Source organism: Erythrolamprus reginae, chromosome 6 (genome assembly GCF_031021105.1).
Source record: "Erythrolamprus reginae isolate rEryReg1 chromosome 6, rEryReg1.hap1, whole genome shotgun sequence".
In the NCBI taxonomy this organism is placed as follows: domain Eukaryota; kingdom Metazoa; phylum Chordata; class Lepidosauria; order Squamata; family Dipsadidae; genus Erythrolamprus; species Erythrolamprus reginae.
The window spans coordinates 5,437,330-5,458,304 of record NC_091955.1 but is presented as its reverse complement, the minus strand read 5'-3'; the positions used below and the strand labels follow the sequence as shown (position 1 = coordinate 5,458,304).

Below are 20,975 nucleotides of genomic sequence, written 5' to 3'. Positions count from 1 at the left end.
GACAGACAGACAGACAGACAGACAGACAGACAGATAAACGTCCAAAGATATTTCACCAGAAGAGCCCTTCACTCCTCCACTTGAAACAGAATATCCTACGAAACTAGACTTACAATCCTAGGTCCAGAAAGCTTAGAACTACGGCGCCTAAAACACGATTTAAGTATTGCCCACAAGATCATATGCTGCAACGTCCTACCAGTCAATGACTACTTCAGCTTCAACCGCAACAACACAAGAGCACGCAACAGATTCAAATTTAATATTAACCGCTCCAAACTTGACTGTAAAAAATATGACTTTAGCAATCGAGTTGTCGAAGCGTGGAACTCATTACCGGATTCAATAGTGTCAACCCCTAACCCCCAACACTTCTCCCTTAGACTCTCCACGATTGACCTCTCCAGGTTCCGAAGAGGTCAGTAAGGGGCGTACATAAGTGCACCAGTGTGCCTTTCATCCCCTGTCCAATTGTCTTTCCTTTATCTCATATATCATATATATTTTCTTCCTTTCCTATATCTTCTCCTCTATTTTTACATATTATCTTTATAGATACTTTATATATACTCAATTTATATATATTACTTCATGTCTATTCTCTTCCATATGTATTGTGTATTGGACAAATGAATAAATAAATAAAATAAATCGATAGATCGATAGATCGATAGATAGATAGATCGATAGATAGATAGATAGATAGGTGGGTGGGTGGGTGGGTGGGTGGGTGGATGGATTGATAGATTTATTTACTTACTTACCTACCTACCCATCTATTTATCTATCGGTCTGTCTGTCTGTTTGTTTGTTTGTTTGTTTATTTATTTATTAGATTTCTATGCCACCCTTCTCCGCAGATTCAGGGCGGCTCACAACAAAATAAATAAAGTCCCTTCCAACTCTGTTATTCTGTTACTAGCAGTGTTTTTACAGTGGAAAAATAGCTACCCCAAGCCATAGAAAGAATGGTCAAAGCAAACTCACCGGATAATATCCCTTGCTTTGTCTCCCACGTGTTTAAAATCTAAGTTGAGACGTAATCCTTCCAAAGGAAGATCCCACACATTCAACAATTTCCCCATTTCATCTGGGAAACACCGGATTGATGGATTGTAACTAACATCCAAAGATGTCAGGTTTTCCAGATATCCAATGTCAGGAGGGATCTGGAGACAAAAGAAGATTTAAAGAAAGATAGATAGATAGATAGATAGATAGATAGATAGATAGATGATAGATAGATAGATAGATAGATAGATAGATAGATAGATAGATAGATAGATAGATAGATAGATAGATAGATAGATAGATTAGTTTGGCATTGAACTGATATTGATAACGGATAGATTAGCAGTTTTATTCTCTCTCTCTCTCTCTCTCTCTCTCTCTCTCTCTCTCTCTCTCTCTGTAGCCTAGTGGATAATTCTCCGCCTTACAAGGCAAAGGTTGCAGGTTCAAGTCCCAGTGGATATGGCTAGCTGATGAGGCCCAAATAAGGCCAAAATAGATCTATCCTAGTCTCCCTTAATTTTCAAATTCAGCAAAAAAAACCATGTGACACATACAGATAGAATTGTCGGCTATCAATAAAAAATTAACTGCCCTTGGAAATGGCCCTGGGTTGGGCCGAGAGGCAAATAAGGAGCTGTGATGTTCCTTCAATACACCAGGGTGATTCGACACAAAAATATGTAACCTTTCCCTGGTGCAGAGCTGAAGGGATTGGATACTGTAGCCTAGAGGATAATTCTCTGCTTTACAAGGCAAAGGTTGCAGGTTCAAGTCCCAGTGGGTATGGCTAGCTGATGAGGCCCAAATAAGGCCAAAATAGATCTATCCTAGTCTCCCTTAATTTTCAAATTCAGCAAAAAAACCCATGTGACACATACAGATAGAATTGTCGGCTATCAATAAAAAATTAACTGCCCTTGGAAATGGCCCTGGGTTGGGCCGAGAGGCAAATAAGGAGCTGTGATGTTCCTTCAATACACCAGGGTGATTCGACACAAAAATATGTAACCTTTCCCTGGTGCAGAGCTGAAGGGATTGGATACTGTAGCCTAGAGGTTAATTATTTGGACAGAAGGCATTCTCTTCTTTTATTTATTTATGTATTTGTTTTGTCAAGTACTTGTTTATTTGTTGTTTATTTATTTTGCCAAGTATTTATTTATTTGTTTTGTCAAGTAATTGTCATTCTGCTTCTCTGGTCTTAAAATAAATCAGAACTGGTTACTTTGAGTTTATTTACAGCCTACAGTCCAATACAAGCAGGGCTGAAGGCACATAATTTTTCAAGAAAAAAGCGATTGTTTCAAATATTCCCGAAAAGTATTTTGAAAAAAATTGCAGTGATACAGTCAGAACAACTACTACCTTATTTATTTATTTAATTGGATGTGTGTTACCTCTCTGAGTTTGTTGTTAGACAGGTGTAGCTTTTCCAGCCGAGACCAAGAAGAAGCTTTGTCGTTCAAGTCTAGAATGCTTATTTGATTGTGGTTAAATATCAATTCTCTTAAATTGGACGACTTCCAAAAGGCAGGCCCGGGGAGCGTCCCAATTTTATTGCTGCTTAAATCTACCGATCGCAAGCTGGCAGAGAGAGACAGGAGTACAATTGCTATTAAATGAAAAGTTAGACTTTGTGACTCGCGCCAATCATTTTCACAAACGAAGGCCCATGCAGAAAAATACATATATGTATGTATCTATGCAAATCTTGGTGTATTCAGGTCTTTTCACTTGTAAGATTAAAAGGACATGGGGAAAAACCCGAATATGCCAAGACCTACATACCTATACAAGTGAAAATCTACGAACACGTGTATGATTGTTTTTATATTAAGGGTTTTAAATTGTTTTAGTATTGGATTTGTATTGTTTTTGTTGTGAGCCGCTCCGAGCCCTTGGAAAGGGGCGGCATAGAAATCTAATTAATTAATTATTATAATTAATACATACATACATACATACATACATACATACATACATACATACATACAGTGGTACCTCTATTTAAGAACACCTCTACTTAAGAACTTTTCTAGATAAGAACTGGGTGTTCAATATTTTTTTGCCTCTTCTCAAGAACAATTTTCTACTTACAAACCCAAGCCTCCAAAACTGTAACCGGAAAAGGCAGGGAGAAGCCTCCGTGAGGCCTCTCTAGGAATCTCCTGGGAGGTAACAGGGGCAGAAAAGGCAGGGAGAAGCCTCAGTGGGGCCTCTCTAGGAATCTCCTGGGAGGAAACGGGCGGAAAAGGCAGGGAAAAGCCTCAGTGGGGCCTCTCTAGGAATCTCCTGGGAGGTAACAGGGGCAGAAAAGGCAGGGAGAAGCCTCAGTGGGGCCTCTCTAGGAATCTCCTGGGAGGAAACAGGGGCAGAAAAGGCAGGGAGAAGCCTCAGTGGGGCCTCTCTAGGAATCTCCTGGGAGGTAACAGGGGCAGAAAAGGCAGGGAGAAGCCTCAGTGGGGCCTCTCTAGGAATCTCCTGGGAGGTAACAGGGGCAGAAAAGGCAGGGAGAAGCCTCAGTGGGGCCTCTCTAGGAATCTCCTGGGAGGTAACAGGGGCAGAAAAGGCAGGGAGAAGCCTCAGTGGGGCCTCTCTAGGAATCTCCTGGGAGGAAACGGGCGGAAAAGGCAGGGAGAACCCTCCATGGGGCCTCTCTAGGAATCTCCTGGGAGGAAACAGGGCCTCCACCCTTCCTGTGGTTTCCCCAATCGCACACATTATTTGCTTTTACATTGATTCCTATGGAAAAAAATAGCTTTTTCTTACAAATTTTTCTAGTTAAGAACCTGGTCACGGAACGAATTAAGTTTGTAAGCAGAGGTACCACTGCATATATACAGATAGTCCCCGGGTTACGTTGTCCCCGACGTACGATGTTTCGCCGTTACGACAACCCGGGGGCAGCTTTGAAGCCACCGCTGCTGCTGCCGCCTCCATTCGGGCGAAGGGATCTCCACGGTGGGCGGTGGGTTCGGAGACCCTGCTAAGATCCCCTCACCTGAACGGAGGCGGCGGCGGCTTCAAGGGACCAACAGCCGGTCCTTCTCGGAGCTGTGTTGCTGCAGCCTCCAAGGCTCCCGGCGCCTCCATTCAGGTGAGGGGATCTCTGCGGTGGGCAGCCTCGGAGACTACAGCAACGCAGCGCCGAGAAGGACCGGCTGTTGGTTCCTTGAAGAAGCTGCTGCTCCCGCCGCCGCCATGTAAGTCGGAATATTCATGTAAATCAGAATATTCCAACTTACACCAAACTCGGCTTATGACGGACCGTGGGAATGGATCCCCGTCGTAAGTCGGGGACTACCTGTATATATATATCCAGGGGAAAAGCATTTTGAAATTAAATTGAATTTAGGATGTTATATTGTTCCTTTATATGTTGTAGGCTACCCGGAGTCCTTGGTGAGGGTGGCATAAAAGTCCAATCAGTCAATCAATCAATCAATCAATCAATCTTTGCTGGTTCTCCGATCTCTCAAAAATTTTGATGCCAGTTCTCCACAACCTGTCAGAACTTGCTCCACCCCCTCCACTACCACCCCTGCCGGTCCATAAAATCAGAAAGGTTGGAGACCCCTGCAAGAGATATATTTGGGATTACTGGAAGTCCCCATGAATCACAGGAGATGCAAATTTTAATGTACATGAAACTTACTGTGGTAGAAGAAGAACTGCCTCTGGAACAGTGAAGAAAGCATTCTGAGATAGCTTCAGTGTAGTTAGGCTACAAGGCAGGTCTTTTATGGCATCTAAAACACAGAGAAATAAATCTGTTTTTAATCGGGTTTGGAAAATCATTTAGTCCTCAAACAACTAAACAACGCAGTTATGAAGCAGCTATCCTATGCAGGCAGTCCTCAACAATTTGTTTAGTGAATTGTCCATTAATCAATTAATTGTTTTAATATTTGATCATTAATGCAATAACCGTAGCTTTGTTTGTTTGTTTGTTTATTCATTCATTCATTCATTCATTCATTCATTCATTCATTTATTGAATTTGTATGCTGCCCCTCTCCGTAGACTCGGGGCGGCTAACAACAGTGATAAAAAAACAGCATGTAACAATCCAATACTAAAATAACTAAAAAAAACCTTTTTATAAAAACCAATCATACATACATACCATGCATAAATTGTAAAGGCCTAGGGGGAAAGAATATCTCAGTTCCCCCATGCCTGATGGCAAAGGTGAGTTTTAAGAAGCTCACGAAAGGTGAGGAGGGTGGGGGCAATTTTAATCTCTGAGGGGAGTTGGTTCCAAAGGGGCCGCCACAGAGAAGGCTCTTCCCCTGGGCCCCGCCAAGCGACAGCTTAGAATTGTATTTGCACAAAACTGGAAAAGTGAAGAGATTCCTACAGGGGGGGATATGATAAGGAAAATATTGGAACGTGCAGAAATAAATTGTTTAACACTGGCAATTAAAGAGAAAGAACAAACTGATTAATAATGCGATATGGGAAACATCTGGTCGATGGTTCGAGGACAAATATAAAAATACGTAGGTTTGCGCAAGAGCGAGCAAAGCATCTCTGACATTATGCAAACTTGTAGGGAAGGTAAGTAAGTGAAACCCACCCATAAAATTGGCTATGTCTATGAAAAGACATAGCCACCCCTTGTCCAGTCAGCGAAGCAGTGGAAGTGATGTGCCGATGCCTGGAGGCTGTTGGGGCCTGGATGGGTGTCAACAAACTCAAACTCAACCCTGAGAAGACGGAGTGGCTGTGGGTTTTGCCTCCCAAGGACAATTCCATCTGTCCGTCCATCACCCTGGGGGGTGGGAAGTATTGACCCCCTCAGAGAGGGTCCACAAATTGGGCGTCCTCCTCGATCCACAGCTCACATTAGAGAAACATCTTTCGGGTGTGGTGAGGGGGGCGTTTGCCCAGGTTCGCCTGGTGCACCAGTTGCGGCCCTATCTGGACCGGGAGTCACTGCTCACAGTCACTCATGCCCTCATCACCTCGAGGCTCGACTACTGTAACACTCTCTACATGGGGCTACCTTTGAAAAGTGTTCGGAAACTTCAGATCGTGCAGAATGCAGCTGTGAGAGCAATCATGGGCTTTCCCAAATTTGCCCATGTTACACCAACACTCCGCAGTCTGCATTGGTTGCCGATCAGTTTCCGGTCACAATTCAAAGTGTGGGTTATGACCTATAAAGCCCTTCATGGCACCGGACCAGAAGATCTCAGGGACCGCCTTCTGCTGCACGAATCCCAGTGACCAGTTACGTTCCACAGAGTGGGTCTTCTCCGGGTCCCGTCAACTAAACAATGTCGTTTTGCGGGGGCCAGAGGAAGAGCCTTCTCTGTGGTGGCCCCGGCCCTCTGGAACCAACTCCCCCCAGAGATTAGAATTGCCCGCACCCTCCTGGCCTTTCGTAAGCTCCTTAAAACCCACCTTTGCCATCAGGCATGGGGGAACTGAGATACTCTTTCCCCCTAGGCCTTTACAATTTATGCATGGTATGTTTGCGTGTATGTTTGGTTTTACAATAAGGGTTTTTTAGTTGTTTTAGTATTAGATTGTTACATTCTGTTTTTATTACTGTTGTTAGCCGCCCTGAATCTATAGAGAGGGGCGGCACACAAATCCAATAAATAGATAGATAGATAGATAGATAGATAGATAGATAGATAGATAGATAGATAGATAGATAGATAGATAGATAGATTAATAAGTAAGTAAGTAAGTAAGTAAGTAAGTAAGTAAGTAAGTAAGTAAGTAAGTAAGTAAGAAAGAAGGACTAGGGGAGACATGATAGCAGGGTTCCAATATCTCAGGGGTTGCCCCAAAGAAGCTGAAGTCAAGCTATTCTCCGAAGAACCTGAGGGTAGAACAAGAAGCAATGGGTAGAAACTAAACAAGGAGAGAAGTAACTTAGAACTTAAGGAGAGATTTCCTGACAGTTAGAACAATTAATCAGTGGAACAGCCTGCCACCAGAAGTTGTTAATGCTCCAACACTGGAAGTTTTTAAGAAGAGGTTTGATAACCATTTGTCTGAAGTGGTGTAAGGTCTCCTAGCCAAGCAGGGGGTTGGACTAGAAGACCTCCAAGGTCCCTTCCAACTCTCTTCTTCCATTATTAATATGGTATCCTCAACGTGTTGAGGTCTGCATGTTTTTTTAAAATTTAATTTTTATTCGCTTCGTTTCCTAACACCCTTCCACCTAATACCACATACTCACAAATTGTATTGAAGGCTGCATTGAGCGTTTCCAATTTCAAACAGTCCTGCAGGAATTCGGTATCCAGGTAGGAGATGTCGTTCTTGCTAATGTTTAAGTTTTTCAGTTCTTTCAAACTGGTTCGCGCGACTAACGTTGAAAGTCTGTTACTAGAAGAAAGAAAAAGAAAAAACCCACAGCGTTACGGCAAAGGTCAGCTGTTTCTAGGTGCCTCCACGTGTTTTTCTTTGTGTGTGTCTGTGTATTTGTGTATCTGTGCGATGTGTGTGTGTCTGTATCTCTCTCTCTGTGTGTAGCTGTGTGTATTTGTGTCTCTCGGTGCATTTTCGTATTTCTAGCTGCTTGTTTTCATTGATACTCCCTCCAAAGAAGTTTTTTTTCAGACCTAAGTCTTTGCAGACTTATCTTCATTGCTACTCCCTCCAAAGAAGGTTTTTTTCAGCCCTATGCATGCTTGTTTTCATTGCTACTCCCTCTGAAGAAGTTTTTTTTCAGCCCTAACTCTTTGCAGGCTTGTTTTCATTGATACTCCCTCCAAAGAAGGTTTTTTCAACCCTATGCCTGCTTGTTTTCATTGCTACTCCCTCCGAAGGTTTTTTCAGCCGTATGCATGCTTGTTTTCATTGCTACACCCTCTGAAGACTTTTTTTTCAGCCCTAAATCTTTGCAAGCTTGTCTTCATTGATAGCTCCCTCCAAAGAAGGTTTTTTTTCAGTCCTATGCCTGCTTGTTTTCATTGCTACTCCCTCCGAAGAAGGTTTTTTCATCCCTAAGTCTTTGCAGGCTTGTCTCCATTGCTACTCCTTCCAAAGAAGGTTTTTTCAGCCCTATGCATGCTTGTTTTCATTGCTACTCCCTCCGAAGAAGGTTTTTTCATCCCTAAGTCTTTGCAGGCTTGTCTCCATTGCTACTCCTTCCAAAGAAGGTTTTTTCAGCCCTATGCATGCTTGTTTTCATTGCTACTCCCTCTGAAGATGTTTTTTTCAGCTCTAAATTTTGCAAGCTTGTCTTCATTAATAACTCCCTCCAAAGAAGGTTTTTTTCAGCCCTGTGCATGCTTATTTTCATTGCTACTCCTTCTGAAGAATTTTTTTTCAGCCCTAAGTCTTTGCAGGCTTGTTTTCATTGCTACTCCCTCTGAAAAAAGTTTTTTGGCCCTAACAAGGTGCTAACGATCTTCTTGGATTGCAGGATTTTTTCATTGATACTCCAAAGAAGGTTTTTTCCAGCTCTAACCAGGGTAGAAAATAGGGTGGTGAAGCTGACCAGACTAAGGACACTAGCCAGATGAATACCTGGTAGGTAGACACCCCCCCCCATTTTCCTCCCCCAAAACTAAGGTGCATCTTATACTCTGAAAAATACGGTATGTTAAAAACCCAGTTTATGTTCTTACCCTTCCAAAATGAGATGTTCTAGCTTGATGAGAATATTGCCAAGATATCTAGGGATGCCCAGCAGTTGGTTGTACGACAAATTGAGTAATTTTAGAGTTGGACAGGAGATCGTCGGGCTGAAACATAAGGTAGGCCCGATTTCATTTCGCGAAACGTCGAGGTGAATGATCTGAGGCATTTCCAAGAGATACTGAGGGAAAGATTTCAAACGGTTGCTGTGGAGATCCAGATAAGTCAAAGATTTCATGGCCTAAAAGAAAAAAAAAAGTTACGACAAATAAGCCTGTTTAATAAATTACGGTTTGTTGTGGTTAGCTCTGGCCCAGCTTCTGCCCCAAGGACTGTGGATGTGGGGGAGACATCCACATGCTGCAGGCCTGTTTTGCCCCCGGTGGAATCTGCTGATGAAGGCTCCTCCAACCAAGAAGACATGAGTGACAGGGAGGAGGAGAGTGTGGCAGACAGCTCAGAAGGAGACCAATTATCTAGCTCCTCCTTGGATTCAGAACAAGAGTTTATGATACAGCCACGCATGCAGAGAGCGATGCATAGGCAGCAACAACTGAGAGATTATTATCAAAGAAAATGAGGCCACCTGTGGTTGGGTGGGGCTGTGGTCATTAGTGAGGCTGCTATAAAGAGCAGCCTGTGGGTTTGGCCATTGTGGAGGATTATCTGATCATTGTGTTTCGTGACTGCTTTACTGACTTTTTGTGTGCTGATTTTTCCCCGTTGTGAAACTAAACCGGGGCAAAGTGTGTTTCACTTTGTGAAAGAAGAAGGACTGTGAATTGCCTCACAGCTGCAAGCTAAGTATCTCAGAACTGATAAGGGACTTGTACAAATTACCAGTTTGTTTGGAGACGAGTGCTCTTTGCTCTCCCAAAAGAGGGCTTGGTTTAAGTGACTTTTCATTATAAAGAACATTGTTTTGAATTTTCAAACGTGTGTGTGTCTGAAAATTGTCTCTGTGCATTTGTGGGAGGATTCCATCAGAGAGCTCGACAGAACACGATTCGGTAAATGCCCAGGTAAGGCGATACAAGTCCGGAGGTGGGGTTTCCCAGCGAGGGGAGCCTCAGGAGAATCCCAGCACTTCGGCTGACAACGGATGTCCGGAGGTGGGGCATCCCAGCAGCGGCGGCTCGGGTTCGTAAGGTGAAAATAGTTCGGAAGAAGAGGCAAAAAAAAATCTTAAACACCGGATTCGTATCATGAAAAGATTCGTAAGACGAGGTATCACTGTACTTTTCAGATCCCTTCATCCTTCTCTACGGAGAGACTTACCTGGCACAGTGGCTTCGGAACACACGAAAGCTGGTTGTGGTGCAGTTCTAATTTGTCAAGGTGTTCGAAATGAGCAAGTAAGGCCAGGTTTTGACCAATGGGATCTATGTTCTCCAGCTCATTGGAAGACAAATCGAGGGATTTAATATATTCTCTGTCAGAGACCAGTGAAGGGAAGCTGTCCGAGCTCTTCAAGTGGGATTGGAAGACAGATACGCCTTCTAATTTAAAATATAGAAAAAGAGAAAGAAATCAATTTCACTAGCAACATCTGTTGCATTGCTTTCATGGATTTTGGCCTTAGCTGTTTCAAACACTTAAAAACTTTTAAATGTCTCAAAAAGTTTAGTAACGCAGAAGTCTAACCGTTCTGGAGACCTCACCTACAAAAAGATGTTGATAAAATTGAACGGGTATAAAGACGGGCTACAAGAATGGTGGAAGGTCTTAAGCATAAAACTTATCAGGAAAGACTTCATGAACTCAATCTGTAGAGTCTGGAGCAGTGTTTCCCAACCTTGGCAACTTGAAGATATTTGGACTTCAACTCCCAGAATTCTGGGAGTTGAAGTCCAAATATCTTCAAGTTGCCAAGGTTGGGAAACACTGGTCTGGAGGACAGGAGGGAAAGGGGGGACATGATCAACACATTTAAATATGTTAAAGGGTTCAATAAGGTTCAGGAGGGAAGTGTTTTTAATAGGAAAGTGAACACAAGGACAAGGGGGCACAATCTGAGGTTAGTTGGAGGAAAGATCAGAACCAACATGAGAAAATATTATTTTACGGAAAGAGTAGTAGATGCTTGGAACAAACTTCCAGCAGACGTGGTTGGTAAACCCACAGTAACTGAATTTAAACATGCCTGGGATAAACATATATCCAGATGGTACAGACCCCGGGCTACCTTTTTTTTATTATAACTTTTTATTCACTTTTCATACCTTACTTTACGTACTTTACTTTACTTACTTTTTATTTTTTATTATAACTTTTAACTTACTTTTCGATTCTTCAGAAAATATGTTTTTTCTTCTTCGGATCTTTAGAGGTTCGTAAGGTGAGCCAGCCCCCTGAAAAAAAAGGCCATTTAAAAAAAATAAAATCTGGACATACGAACATTTTAGTTTGAATAGTTACAACAATTAACCAGCAAGGAGGGTGGGGGCAGTGTGAATCTCTGGGGGGAGTTGATTCCAGAGGGCCAGGGCCCCCACAGAGAAGTCTCTTCCCCTTGGCCCCACCAAGTGACATTGTCTAGTTGATGGGACCCAGAGAAGGCCGACTCTGTGGGACCTCACTGGGATTCGTAAGGCAGAAGGCGGTCCTGTAAGTCAGTGTTTTTCAACCAGTGTGCCACGGTCAGGTGTGCCGTAAGGAAATTAAACATGGTTCCCCAAACTACAGCCCCCATGCCGGATACGGCCCGCAGAGGCCATTTATCTGGCCTGCTGCCAAATCTCATCACCGACTCAAGGTTGACTCAGTCTTCCATCCTTCCGAGGTGGGTAAAATGAGGAGCCGGATTGTGGGGGAAATAGGCTGGCTCTGTTAAAAAGTGCTATTGCTAACATGTTGTAAGCCGGGCGACGTAACAAAAATCAAAGAAAGAAAGAAGGGAGGGAGGGAGGAAAAAAGGAAGGAAGGAAGGGAAGGATGGAAAGAAGGAAGGAAGGAAGGGAAAGAAGGAAGGGAAGGAAGGAAGGAAGGGAAAGAAGGAAGGGAAGGAAGGAAGGAAGGGAAAGAAGGAAGGAAGGAAGGGAAGGAAGGAAGGAAAGAAGGAAGGAAGGGAAAGAAGGAAGGAAGGGAAGGGAAAGAAGGAAGGAAGGAAGGGAAAGAAGGAAGGAAGGAAGGGAAAGAAGGAAGGAAGGGAAAGAAGGAAGGAAGGAAGGGAAAGAAGGAAGGAAGGAAGGAAGGAAGAAGGAAAGAAAGAAAGAAAGAAAGAAAGAAAGAAAGAAAGAAAGTTGTAAGCCACCCTGAGTCTAAGGAGAAGGGCGGCATAAAAATCAAATAAATAAAATAAATAAATAATAAAAATAAATAAATAAATAATAATAAATAAACAAATAAATAAATAAATACGCAGAAGCAAAAAAGATGCTGGGACACACGGGGGCATGTGCAGGAGAAGCAAAGCTGCGCATGCAGCGCACCGATAGTGGCGGGAATGGGAATCCTCCCTCTGATGACAGTCACAGTGCCCTGAAGTCACTGGGGTCATAGAGCCACCGTATAACTTTGAACGGAGGCCAAAATGGCCGTCGTTGAGTCAGGCCTACTTCTACAACTGGAACCCCTTTGCACTATTGGTCTCACCACAGATTTGGAATGCCTTTGTAGCGGAGGAGTGTTACTTCCCAGAGGTTTTTGACCGTCGGCCGCTGCCACAGAGTACGATTTCTGCCTCACCATAAATGAGCTTTCACTCCCTGAGGTAAAAAAACAACAACAATTGATTAAAATAATATGTACAAAACACAGGGAAGCGGGGGGGGGGAACCCCTAAATACACGCAAACAATAATATGTTCTGTCATCCATGAGTTATGCAGACTAAAGCAGATTAGGCTATGATATGCCGCATGAATCCCTGTGACCGGTTAGGTCCCACAGAGTCGGCCTTCTCCAGGTCCCGTCAACTAGACAATGTCACTTGGCCGGACCTAGGAGAATCAACTCCCTCCAGGGATTCAGGTTGCCCACACTCTCCCCGCTTTCCGTAAGAGTTTAAAGACTCACTTATGCCGCCAAGCTTGGGGTCATTAGATTCTATCCCCTGGCCAATGAATATACTGTATAGTAAATTTGTTGAATGGGATGTACACATGTTTCCTTTTTAAATGTAATTCTTAATTTTATCTTTAATTATTATCTCGATGTATACTGTTCTTTATATGTTGTGAGCTGCCCCAAGTCTTTGGAGAGGCATATAAATTAAAATAATAATAATAATAATAACAACAACAACAACAACAAGGCACATTATAACTAGGGGAATGGAGGCAGAGATAAAATATTTAATTATTATTTATTGATTTTAAAATGTGCTGTAGAAAACTTTAGAGTCCCTCACACCTTTGTGATATACACACATCCTTCTCATGTTCATACACATAATGAAATTTGTTCTTTTTATATACCATATTTTTCAGAATATAAGACGCACCTTTTTCTCCCCTAAATGAGCCTGAACATTTGAATGCGTCTTTCTTTCTTTCTTTCTTTCTTTCTTTCTTTCTTTCTTCCTTCTTCCTTCTTTCTTTCTTTCTTTCCTTCTTTGCTTCCTCCCTCCCTTCCTTTTCTTTCTTATGTATTTATTTACTTATTGGACTTATATGCCACCCATCTCCATGGGCTCGTGGCGGCTCACAACATTTCAATAAAACAGCATATAAAACTTATCTAACTCCAATTAACATAAATAATTAGTTTAAAATATTTTAAAAAGCTAAACATTTTAAAAAAATCAAACATTCAGATATGTACTACAAACATCCTACACATTCATTGGCCAGAGGCTGGGGTCTAGTGACCCCAAGCCTGGAGGCATAAATACATTTTCAAATTCTTACAAAAGGCAAGGAGGGTAGGGGCAGTGTGAATCTCTGGGGGGAGTTGATTCCAGAGGGCCGGGCCCCCCACAGAGAAGGCTCTTCCCCTTGGCCCTGCCAAGTGACATTGTCTAGTTGATGGGACCCAGAGAAGGCCGACTCTGTGGGACCTCACTGGGATTCGTGAGGCAGAAGGCGGTCCTGTAAGTCAGTGTTTTTCAACCAGTGTGCCACGACACACTAGTGTGCCGTGAGACATGGTCAGGTATGCCGTGGGGAAATTAAACATGGTTCCCCAAACTACAGCCCCCGTGCCGGATACGGCCCGCAGAGGCCATTTATCTCGCCTGCCGCCAGCCGCCTCCATCCGAACATAAACATTCCCCTCACAATCCCTCCAGCTATCAGCGACAGGAAGAGTGGAGGCACAGGGAATGCTCACTGACCAATCACCTTCTAGGATTCATACCGACCACTAGTGATGAACCAATAGCAGGCCGCCTCAAATCCACACCCAGGAAGGTCCCTGCTCGGGCTGCCGCGCACTTGCCATTGTGTGGCCGTGGCGAGTAGTTAAAGCTGCTACTCCTCCCCATAGTCCCGATTTCTAATCCTGGTCGGGACTGGAGGTAAATGTTGCCACCACTAGATGAAGCCTCAACCTCAGCTGGATATGTCGATCCTGGTGGTGTATATCAGTGATTTTCAACCTTTTTTGAGCCGCGGCACATTTTTTACATTTACAAAACCCTGGGGCACATTGAACGGGGTGGGGGCTAAAAAAAGTTTGGACAAAAAATTCTCTCTCTCTCTCTCTTCCTCCCTTTCGCTATATTTCTCTCTCCTTCTTTCTCTCCCTTCCTCTTTCTTTCTCTCTCTCCATCCCTTTCTTTCTCTTCCTTCCTTCCTCTCTTTTTTGCTCTCTTTCTCTCTCTCTCCCTACCTCCCTCTATGTCTTTCTCTCTCTCCTTCCCTCTCTCTCTCTTGCTTTCTTTCTCTTGTTCTCTTTCTCTCTCGCTCGCTCTTTCTCTCTCTTGCTTGCTTTCTTTCTCTTTCTTTCTCTCTCTCTTGCTTTCTTTCTCTCTCTGAGCTTCGCGGCACACCTGACCATGTCTCACGGCACACTAGTGTGCCACGGCACACTGGTTGAAAAACACTGGTGTATATAGATATTTGACCTTTTTCTTTTTATAAGAGGCCCCCACAGAGAGTGATATACATGCATCACAAACTATATTATTAACTATATGTATAATATGTACTGTGTTAGAGTGTCATTTTGTGTCATTTTGGTTGGTGGTGTGCTGTAAGTACTCTGGTCCCATACTTCGAATGTAGCTTTTACTAAGCTTTTTTTCAGCCCTAACGAGGTGCTAATGAGATCTTCTGTGCTTTACTATCAGGTAGGCAGATAATTTTCCCCCCATTTTCTTCCCCCAAAACTAAGGTGTGTTTTATACTCTGGCGCATATTATACTCCAAAAAAAATACGGTATCAGTAGAGGGATAGATCAGTTCATTTCATTAAGTGCACGTACCTTCACTATCTACATCATCAGTCAGTGAGAAAACATTGTCCACTAAAGGGTCCGGTAAGAACGTCCATTCATCCAACTTCTGCATTTCGTCATTCTGGCTACTTATGTCCGATCGTGACTGATCTTCGTAACTGCTCGTCCTCTGATATCGAAGGACCATTATGGCCAGCGGAGAACTTGGATCTTAGGTGCAAGAAATAAAAGTAATACTATTTCACAAATATTGGACAGATTACATACTACAGGGGTATGAAACTCATGGCCCGCAGGCCGTATCTGGCCCATCTGGCTCCTGTGCCCCAGTAGTGAAATAAATATATAGGGAGAAAGAAAGAGAGAGAGAGAGAGAGGAAGGAAGGAAGAAAGATAGATAGAAAGAAAGAAAGATAGAAAGAAAGAAAGAGACAGAGAGACAGAGAGACAGAGAGGTGTAGAGAAGGGATAGAGAGAGGGGTAGGAAGAAAGGAAGGAAGATAGAAAGGAAGGAAGGAAGGAAAGGAAGGAAGAGAAACAGGGGGAGGGGGTAGAGAAGGGAGAAAGAGAGAGAGAGGAAGGAAGGAAATAAAGAAAGAAAAAAGAAAGAAAAAGAAAGAACGAACCCTGTGCCATTGTAACTTTGGACAGTCACTAAATGAACCGTTGTAAGTCGAGGACTCCCTGTATGAGAGGCAGACCACAATAAAGGACTAGGTTCAGCTCTACACCGGTGACAAACGCTCAGGCCCACCCTTCTACATCCCTTGCATCCCTTCTACATACACGTACTGGTTTGCTTCCGGGAAGACGCGAGCCGGCTTGGGAACAAGGGGGTCAGCCAAGAAGGTTCAATTCTCCCGAGGCCGAACCCTCCCAGGCAAATGCTGCGGTTGTTCACATCCAGGCACAGCTTTCTTAGCAGCAAGCTGATGACCTCACTGTTCCCTTTCTTGATGCTGACGGTTAAGGCGCTCCGGACGTCTTGTTCCCGGGCGCCACTGTTGAGCAGGAGTTCCACCACTTGTGGGCTGCTTCCTTTCTTGCAAACCTAGCAGGAATAGGGGGGGAATGGGGAGGGGGAAGAAGGAGGAGGAGAATGAGAAAGAGAAGTGGAAGAGGAAGGGAAGAGGGGAAGGGGAGGAGCAGGAGGAGAAAGAGAAGAGAAGGAGAAAGGGAAGGGGAAGAGGAAGGGAAATGGGGAAGGAGAGGAGGAGAAGAAAGAGGAGAGGAGGAGGTGAAGGAGAAAGAGAAAGAGAAAGAAAAGGGAGGAAGAGGAGAATAAGGAGAAAGGGAAGGGGAAGAGGAAGGGAGGAGGAGAAGAGAGGAGGAGGAGAGGGGGAGGAAAAGGAGAAGGGGAAAGAGAAAGCGAAGGGGAAGAGGAAGGGAAGAGGGGAAGAGGAGAAAGAGGAGAGGAGGAGGTGAAGGAGAAAGAGAAAGAAAAGGGAGGAAGAGGAGAATAAGGAGAAAGGGAAGGGGAAGAGGAAGGGAGGAGGAGAAGAGAGGAGGAGGAGAGGGGGAGGAAAAGGAGAAGGGGAAGGAGAAAGGGAAGGGGAAGAGGAGGAGATAGAGAAGAAGAAAGGGAAGGGAAAGAGGAAGTGGGAGAAGAAAGGAGGAGGAAAAGGAGAAGGGGAGGAGAAAGGGAAGGGGAAGGAGAGGAGGAAGAGAAGGAGAAGAGGAGGAGGAAGGGAGGAAGAAGAGAGGAGAAAGAAAGGAGGAAGAAAAGGAAAATGGAAGGGGAAAGGGAAGAGAAAGAGGAGGGGGAGGGGAGGAGGAAGACGAGGAAGAGGGGAAGGGAAAGAGGAAAGGAAGGGGAAAATTCCAGGCATTGAGGCCACAATTGCCCCAAAGCTGGTTTTTAAATCTCTAATGAACCAGGTAAAACCTCCATGTGGCCTCAAAGACTCTTTAAAAACGGACGCAAATGACCAACTGCCTGCCAGGAATTATAAACCCTTCCATTCCCCCATCCTCCAGCCAGATCTTGGATGATTAGCTAGCGTAGGATTGGGAGGTCTTGTAATAGTATATTAACCCGCTCTTTAGCTTCTGTCTCTCTTCTTTGTGAAGAGTACCCTGCTCTGCAAATCGTTTTTGGTCTACCCCGAGAGAATAAACACTTCGGTTCTATTTGTCCAAACGTCTCGTGTTAACCTTTTTCATCCAATTTCAGCGCACACCATTTTTAAGGAGAGGAAGAAAGCGTTTCGCACCAATGCGTTAAGAGCCATGCAATTTTTCCCACCTGAGCCCGTCTGCCCGCGGTTTTAACTTACGTACTTCGTAAATCAAGGACCTCTCCTTCGTGCTTGCATTCACGTCGGCGCCCAGGAGCAGCAGACATTCGGCCATAGCGCTGTTGCCTTCCTGGCAGGCCTTCTCCAGCATCAGGTTTCTCAAGTCCTCGTGTTCCGTTATTTTGGCAAAGCACTTACAGCAAAGACTTTGAAACTGGAACGGGAACAAAAGAGGATTGGAACTTGGGCGCAGGTCAGCCACTTTGGTTCAAGAAAAGAACATGCCGTATTTTTCGGACTGAAAGACGCACCGGAGTATACGATGCACCTTAGTTTTGGGGGAGGAAAATGAGGGGGGAGGATTCTGCCTAATAGCATCTATCTGATTAGCGTCCTTAGCAAACAGCCCGGAACAGGTATATTAGCCTTGCAAAGCTCCATTTGAGAAATTGTTTTTTAGCTTTGCAAAGCTTTGTTTTTTTTCAGCCTTGCAAAGCTCCATTTGAGAGGTTGTTTTTTCAGCCTTGCAAATCTCCATTTGAGAGGTTGTTTTTTTCAGCCTTGCAAAGCTCCATTTGAGAGGTTGTTTTTTCAGCCTTGCAAAGCTTCGTTTGAGGTTGCTTTTTTCAGCCTTGCAAATCTCCGTTTGAGAGGTTGCTTTTTTCAGCCTTGCAAATCTCCATTTGAGAGGTTGTTTTTTTCAGCCTTGCAAATCTCCATTTGAGAGGTTGTTTTTTTCAGCCTTGCAAAGCTCCGTTTGAGAGGTTGCTTTTTTCAGCCTTGCAAATCTCCGTTTGAGAGGTTGTTTTTTTCAGCCTTGCAAATCTCCATTTGAGAGGTTGTTTTTTTCAGCCTTGCAAATCTCCGTTTGAGAGGTTGTTTTTTTCAGCCTTGCAAATCTCCATTTGAGAGGTTGTTTTTTTCAGCCTTGCAAATCTCCATTTGAGAGGTTGTTTTTTTCAGCCTTGCAAAGCTCCATTTGAGAGGTTGTTTTTTTCAGCCTTGCAAAGCTCCATTTGAGAGGTTGCTTTTTTCAGCCTTGCAAATCTCCGTTTGAGAGGTTGTTTTTTTCAGCCTTGCAAATCTCCGTTTGAGAGGTTGCTTTTTTCAGCCTTGCAAATCTCCGTTTGAGAGGTTGTTTTTTTCAGCCTTGCAAATCTCCATTTGAGAGGTTGTTTTTTTCAGCCTTGCAAAGCTCCATTTGAGAGGTTGTTTTTTTCAGCCTTGCAAAGCTCCATTTGAGAGGTTGTTTTTTCAGCCTTGCAAATCTCCGTTTGAGAGGTTGCTTTTTTCAGCCTTGCAAATCTCCATTTGAGAGGTTGTTTTTTTCAGCCTTGCAAATCTCCATTTGAGAGGTTGTTTTTTAAGCTTTGCAAATCTCCATTTGAGAGGTTGCTTTTTTCAGCCTTGCAAAGCTCCATTTGAGAGGTTGTTTTTTTCAGCCTTGCAAAGCTCCATTTGAGAGGTTGTTTTTTTCAGCCTTGCAAATCTCCATTTGAGAGGTTGTTTTTTTCAGCCATGCAAAGCTCCATTTGAGAGGTTGCTTTTTTCAGCCTTGCAAATCTCCATTTGAGAGGTTGTTTTTTAAGCTTTGCAAAGCTCCATTTGAGAGGTTGTTTTTTTCAGCCATGCAAAGCTCCATTTGAGAGGTTATTTTTTAAGCTTTGCAAATCTCCATTTGAGAGGTTGTTTTTTTCAGCCATGCAAAGCTCCATTTGAGAGGTTGTTTTTTTCAGCCTTGCAAAGCTCCATTTGAGAGGTTGTTTTTTAAGCTTTGCAAATCTCCGTTTGAGAGGTTGCTTTTTTCAGCCTTGCAAATCTCCATTTGAGAGGTTGTTTTTTAAGCTTTGCAAATCTCCATTTGAGAGGTTGTTTTTTTCAGCCATGCAAAGCTCCATTTGAGAGGTTGTTTTTTTCAGCCTTGCAAATCTCCGTTTGAGAGGTTGCTTTTTTCAGCCTTGCAAATCTCCGTTTGAGAGGTTGTTTTTTTCAGCCTTGCAAAGCTCCATTTGAGAGGTTGTTTTTTTCAGCCTTGCAAAGCTCCATTTGAGAGGTTGTTTTTTCAGCCTTGCAAATCTCCGTTTGAGAGGTTGCTTTTTTCAGCCTTGCAAATCTCCATTTGAGAGGTTGTTTTTTTCAGCCTTGCAAAGCTCCATTTGAGAGGTTGTTTTTTTCAGCCTTGCAAAGCTCCATTTGAGAGGTTGTTTTTTTCAGCCTTGCAAAGCTCCATTTGAGAGGTTGTTTTTTTCAGCCTTGCAAAGCTCCATTTGAGAGGTTGTTTTTTTCAGCCTTGCAAATCTCCATTTGAGAGGTTGTTTTTTTCAGCCATGCAAAGCTCCATTTGAGAGGTTGCTTTTTTCAGCCTTGCAAATCTCCATTTGAGAGGTTGTTTTTTAAGCTTTGCAAAGCTCCATTTGAGAGGTTGTTTTTTTCAGCCATGCAAAGCTCCATTTGAGAGGTTGTTTTTTAAGCTTTGCAAATCTCCATTTGAGAGGTTGTTTTTTTCAGCCATGCAAAGCTCCATTTGAGAGGTTGTTTTTTTCAGCCTTGCAAAGCTCCATTTGAGAGGTTGTTTTTTAAGCTTTGCAAATCTCCGTTTGAGAGGTTGCTTTTTTCAGCCTTGCAAATCTCCATTTGAGAGGTTGTTTTTTAAGCTTTGCAAATCTCCATTTGAGAGGTTGTTTTTTTCAGCCATGCAAAGCTCCATTTGAGAGGTTGTTTTTTTCAGCCTTGCAAATCTCCGTTTGAGAGGTTGCTTTTTTCAGCCTTGCAAATCTCCATTTGAGAGGTTGTTTTTTCAGCCTTTTCAAGCTCCGTTTTAAGAGGCTGCTTCAGCCTCTGAAAACTCCGTTTGAGAGGCTAGGCAGAGCTACATTCGGTGTATAAGACGCAAAGAGATTTTCACTCTCTTTTAGGGGAGGGGGATAGTGTGTTTTATACTCCGAAAAATACGGTAAGTACTCTCGCGCTTTAAAAAAACTTTATTTGGAGAGAGTAACAATGAAAGAGCTTGCAAGCCAGTAAGAACTGGGAACATTGTTAGAACTTAGCGTTAGAAAGAAAAATTCTGAGCAAGTAGAGCAATGAAAAAAACTGCAAAAGCTTAGGGCCTGGAAAACATTATTTGCAGAGAATAACAATGAAAAACCTTGCAAGCAGTAAGAGCTGGGAACAATATTAGCACCTGGTTAGGGCTGGAAAAAAACATTTGGAGCAAGTTGGAGCAATGGAAAATAACCTGCAAAGACTTAGGGCTTGTGAAACATTATTCACAGAAAGTAACAATGAAAGAGCTTGCAAGCAGTAAGAGCTGGGAACATCGTTAGCACCTGGTTAGGGCTGGAAAGAAACTTACTTGGAGCAAGTTAGCGTAATAAGAAAAGCTCTGCAAAGACTTAGGCCTTGGAAAACATTCTTCGCAGACAGTAGCAATGAAAGAACCTGCAAGGTAAGAGCTGGGAAAATAGTTAGCATCTAGTTAGGGCTGGGGAAAAAAGCTTTGAAAAAAGCTGCATTCGGAGTATAAGATGCACCTAGATTTTCAGCTTCTTTTCGGGAGGAAAAAGGTCTGATGCTCCGAAAAATACGGTAAGTACAGTTGTTAAATTAGTAAATGTTGTGGTTAGCTCTGGCCCAGTTCCTGCCCCAAGGACTGTGGATGTGGGGGAGTCATCCACATGCTGCAGGCCTGTTTTGCCCCCGATGGAATCTGATGAAGGCTCCTCTGACCAAGAAGACATGAGTGACAGGGAGGAGGAGAGTGTGGCAGACAGCTCAGAA

The 20,975-nt window shown here is 43.4% G+C and overlaps 1 protein-coding gene across 1 annotated transcript in view; it reads right to left on the bottom strand.

The window, feature by feature from the left end:
* The window catches only part of LRRK2 (leucine rich repeat kinase 2), a 102,441-nt gene that overhangs the window by 45,033 nt on the left and 36,433 nt on the right, over positions 1-20,975 (bottom strand). Inside the window, exons 18-28 of the mRNA XM_070755149.1 lie at positions 17,239-17,409; positions 15,751-16,009; positions 14,986-15,168; positions 12,214-12,326; positions 10,901-10,970; positions 9,898-10,118; positions 8,610-8,860; positions 7,214-7,362; positions 4,670-4,763; positions 2,412-2,598; positions 988-1,169 (exon numbers count right to left, since the gene is read on the bottom strand). Coding sequence (XP_070611250.1) covers positions 988-1,169; positions 2,412-2,598; positions 4,670-4,763; positions 7,214-7,362; positions 8,610-8,860; positions 9,898-10,118; positions 10,901-10,970; positions 12,214-12,326; positions 14,986-15,168; positions 15,751-16,009; positions 17,239-17,409 — 1,880 coding nt within the window. The remainder of the gene's footprint in view (positions 1-987; positions 1,170-2,411; positions 2,599-4,669; positions 4,764-7,213; positions 7,363-8,609; positions 8,861-9,897; positions 10,119-10,900; positions 10,971-12,213; positions 12,327-14,985; positions 15,169-15,750; positions 16,010-17,238; positions 17,410-20,975) is intronic.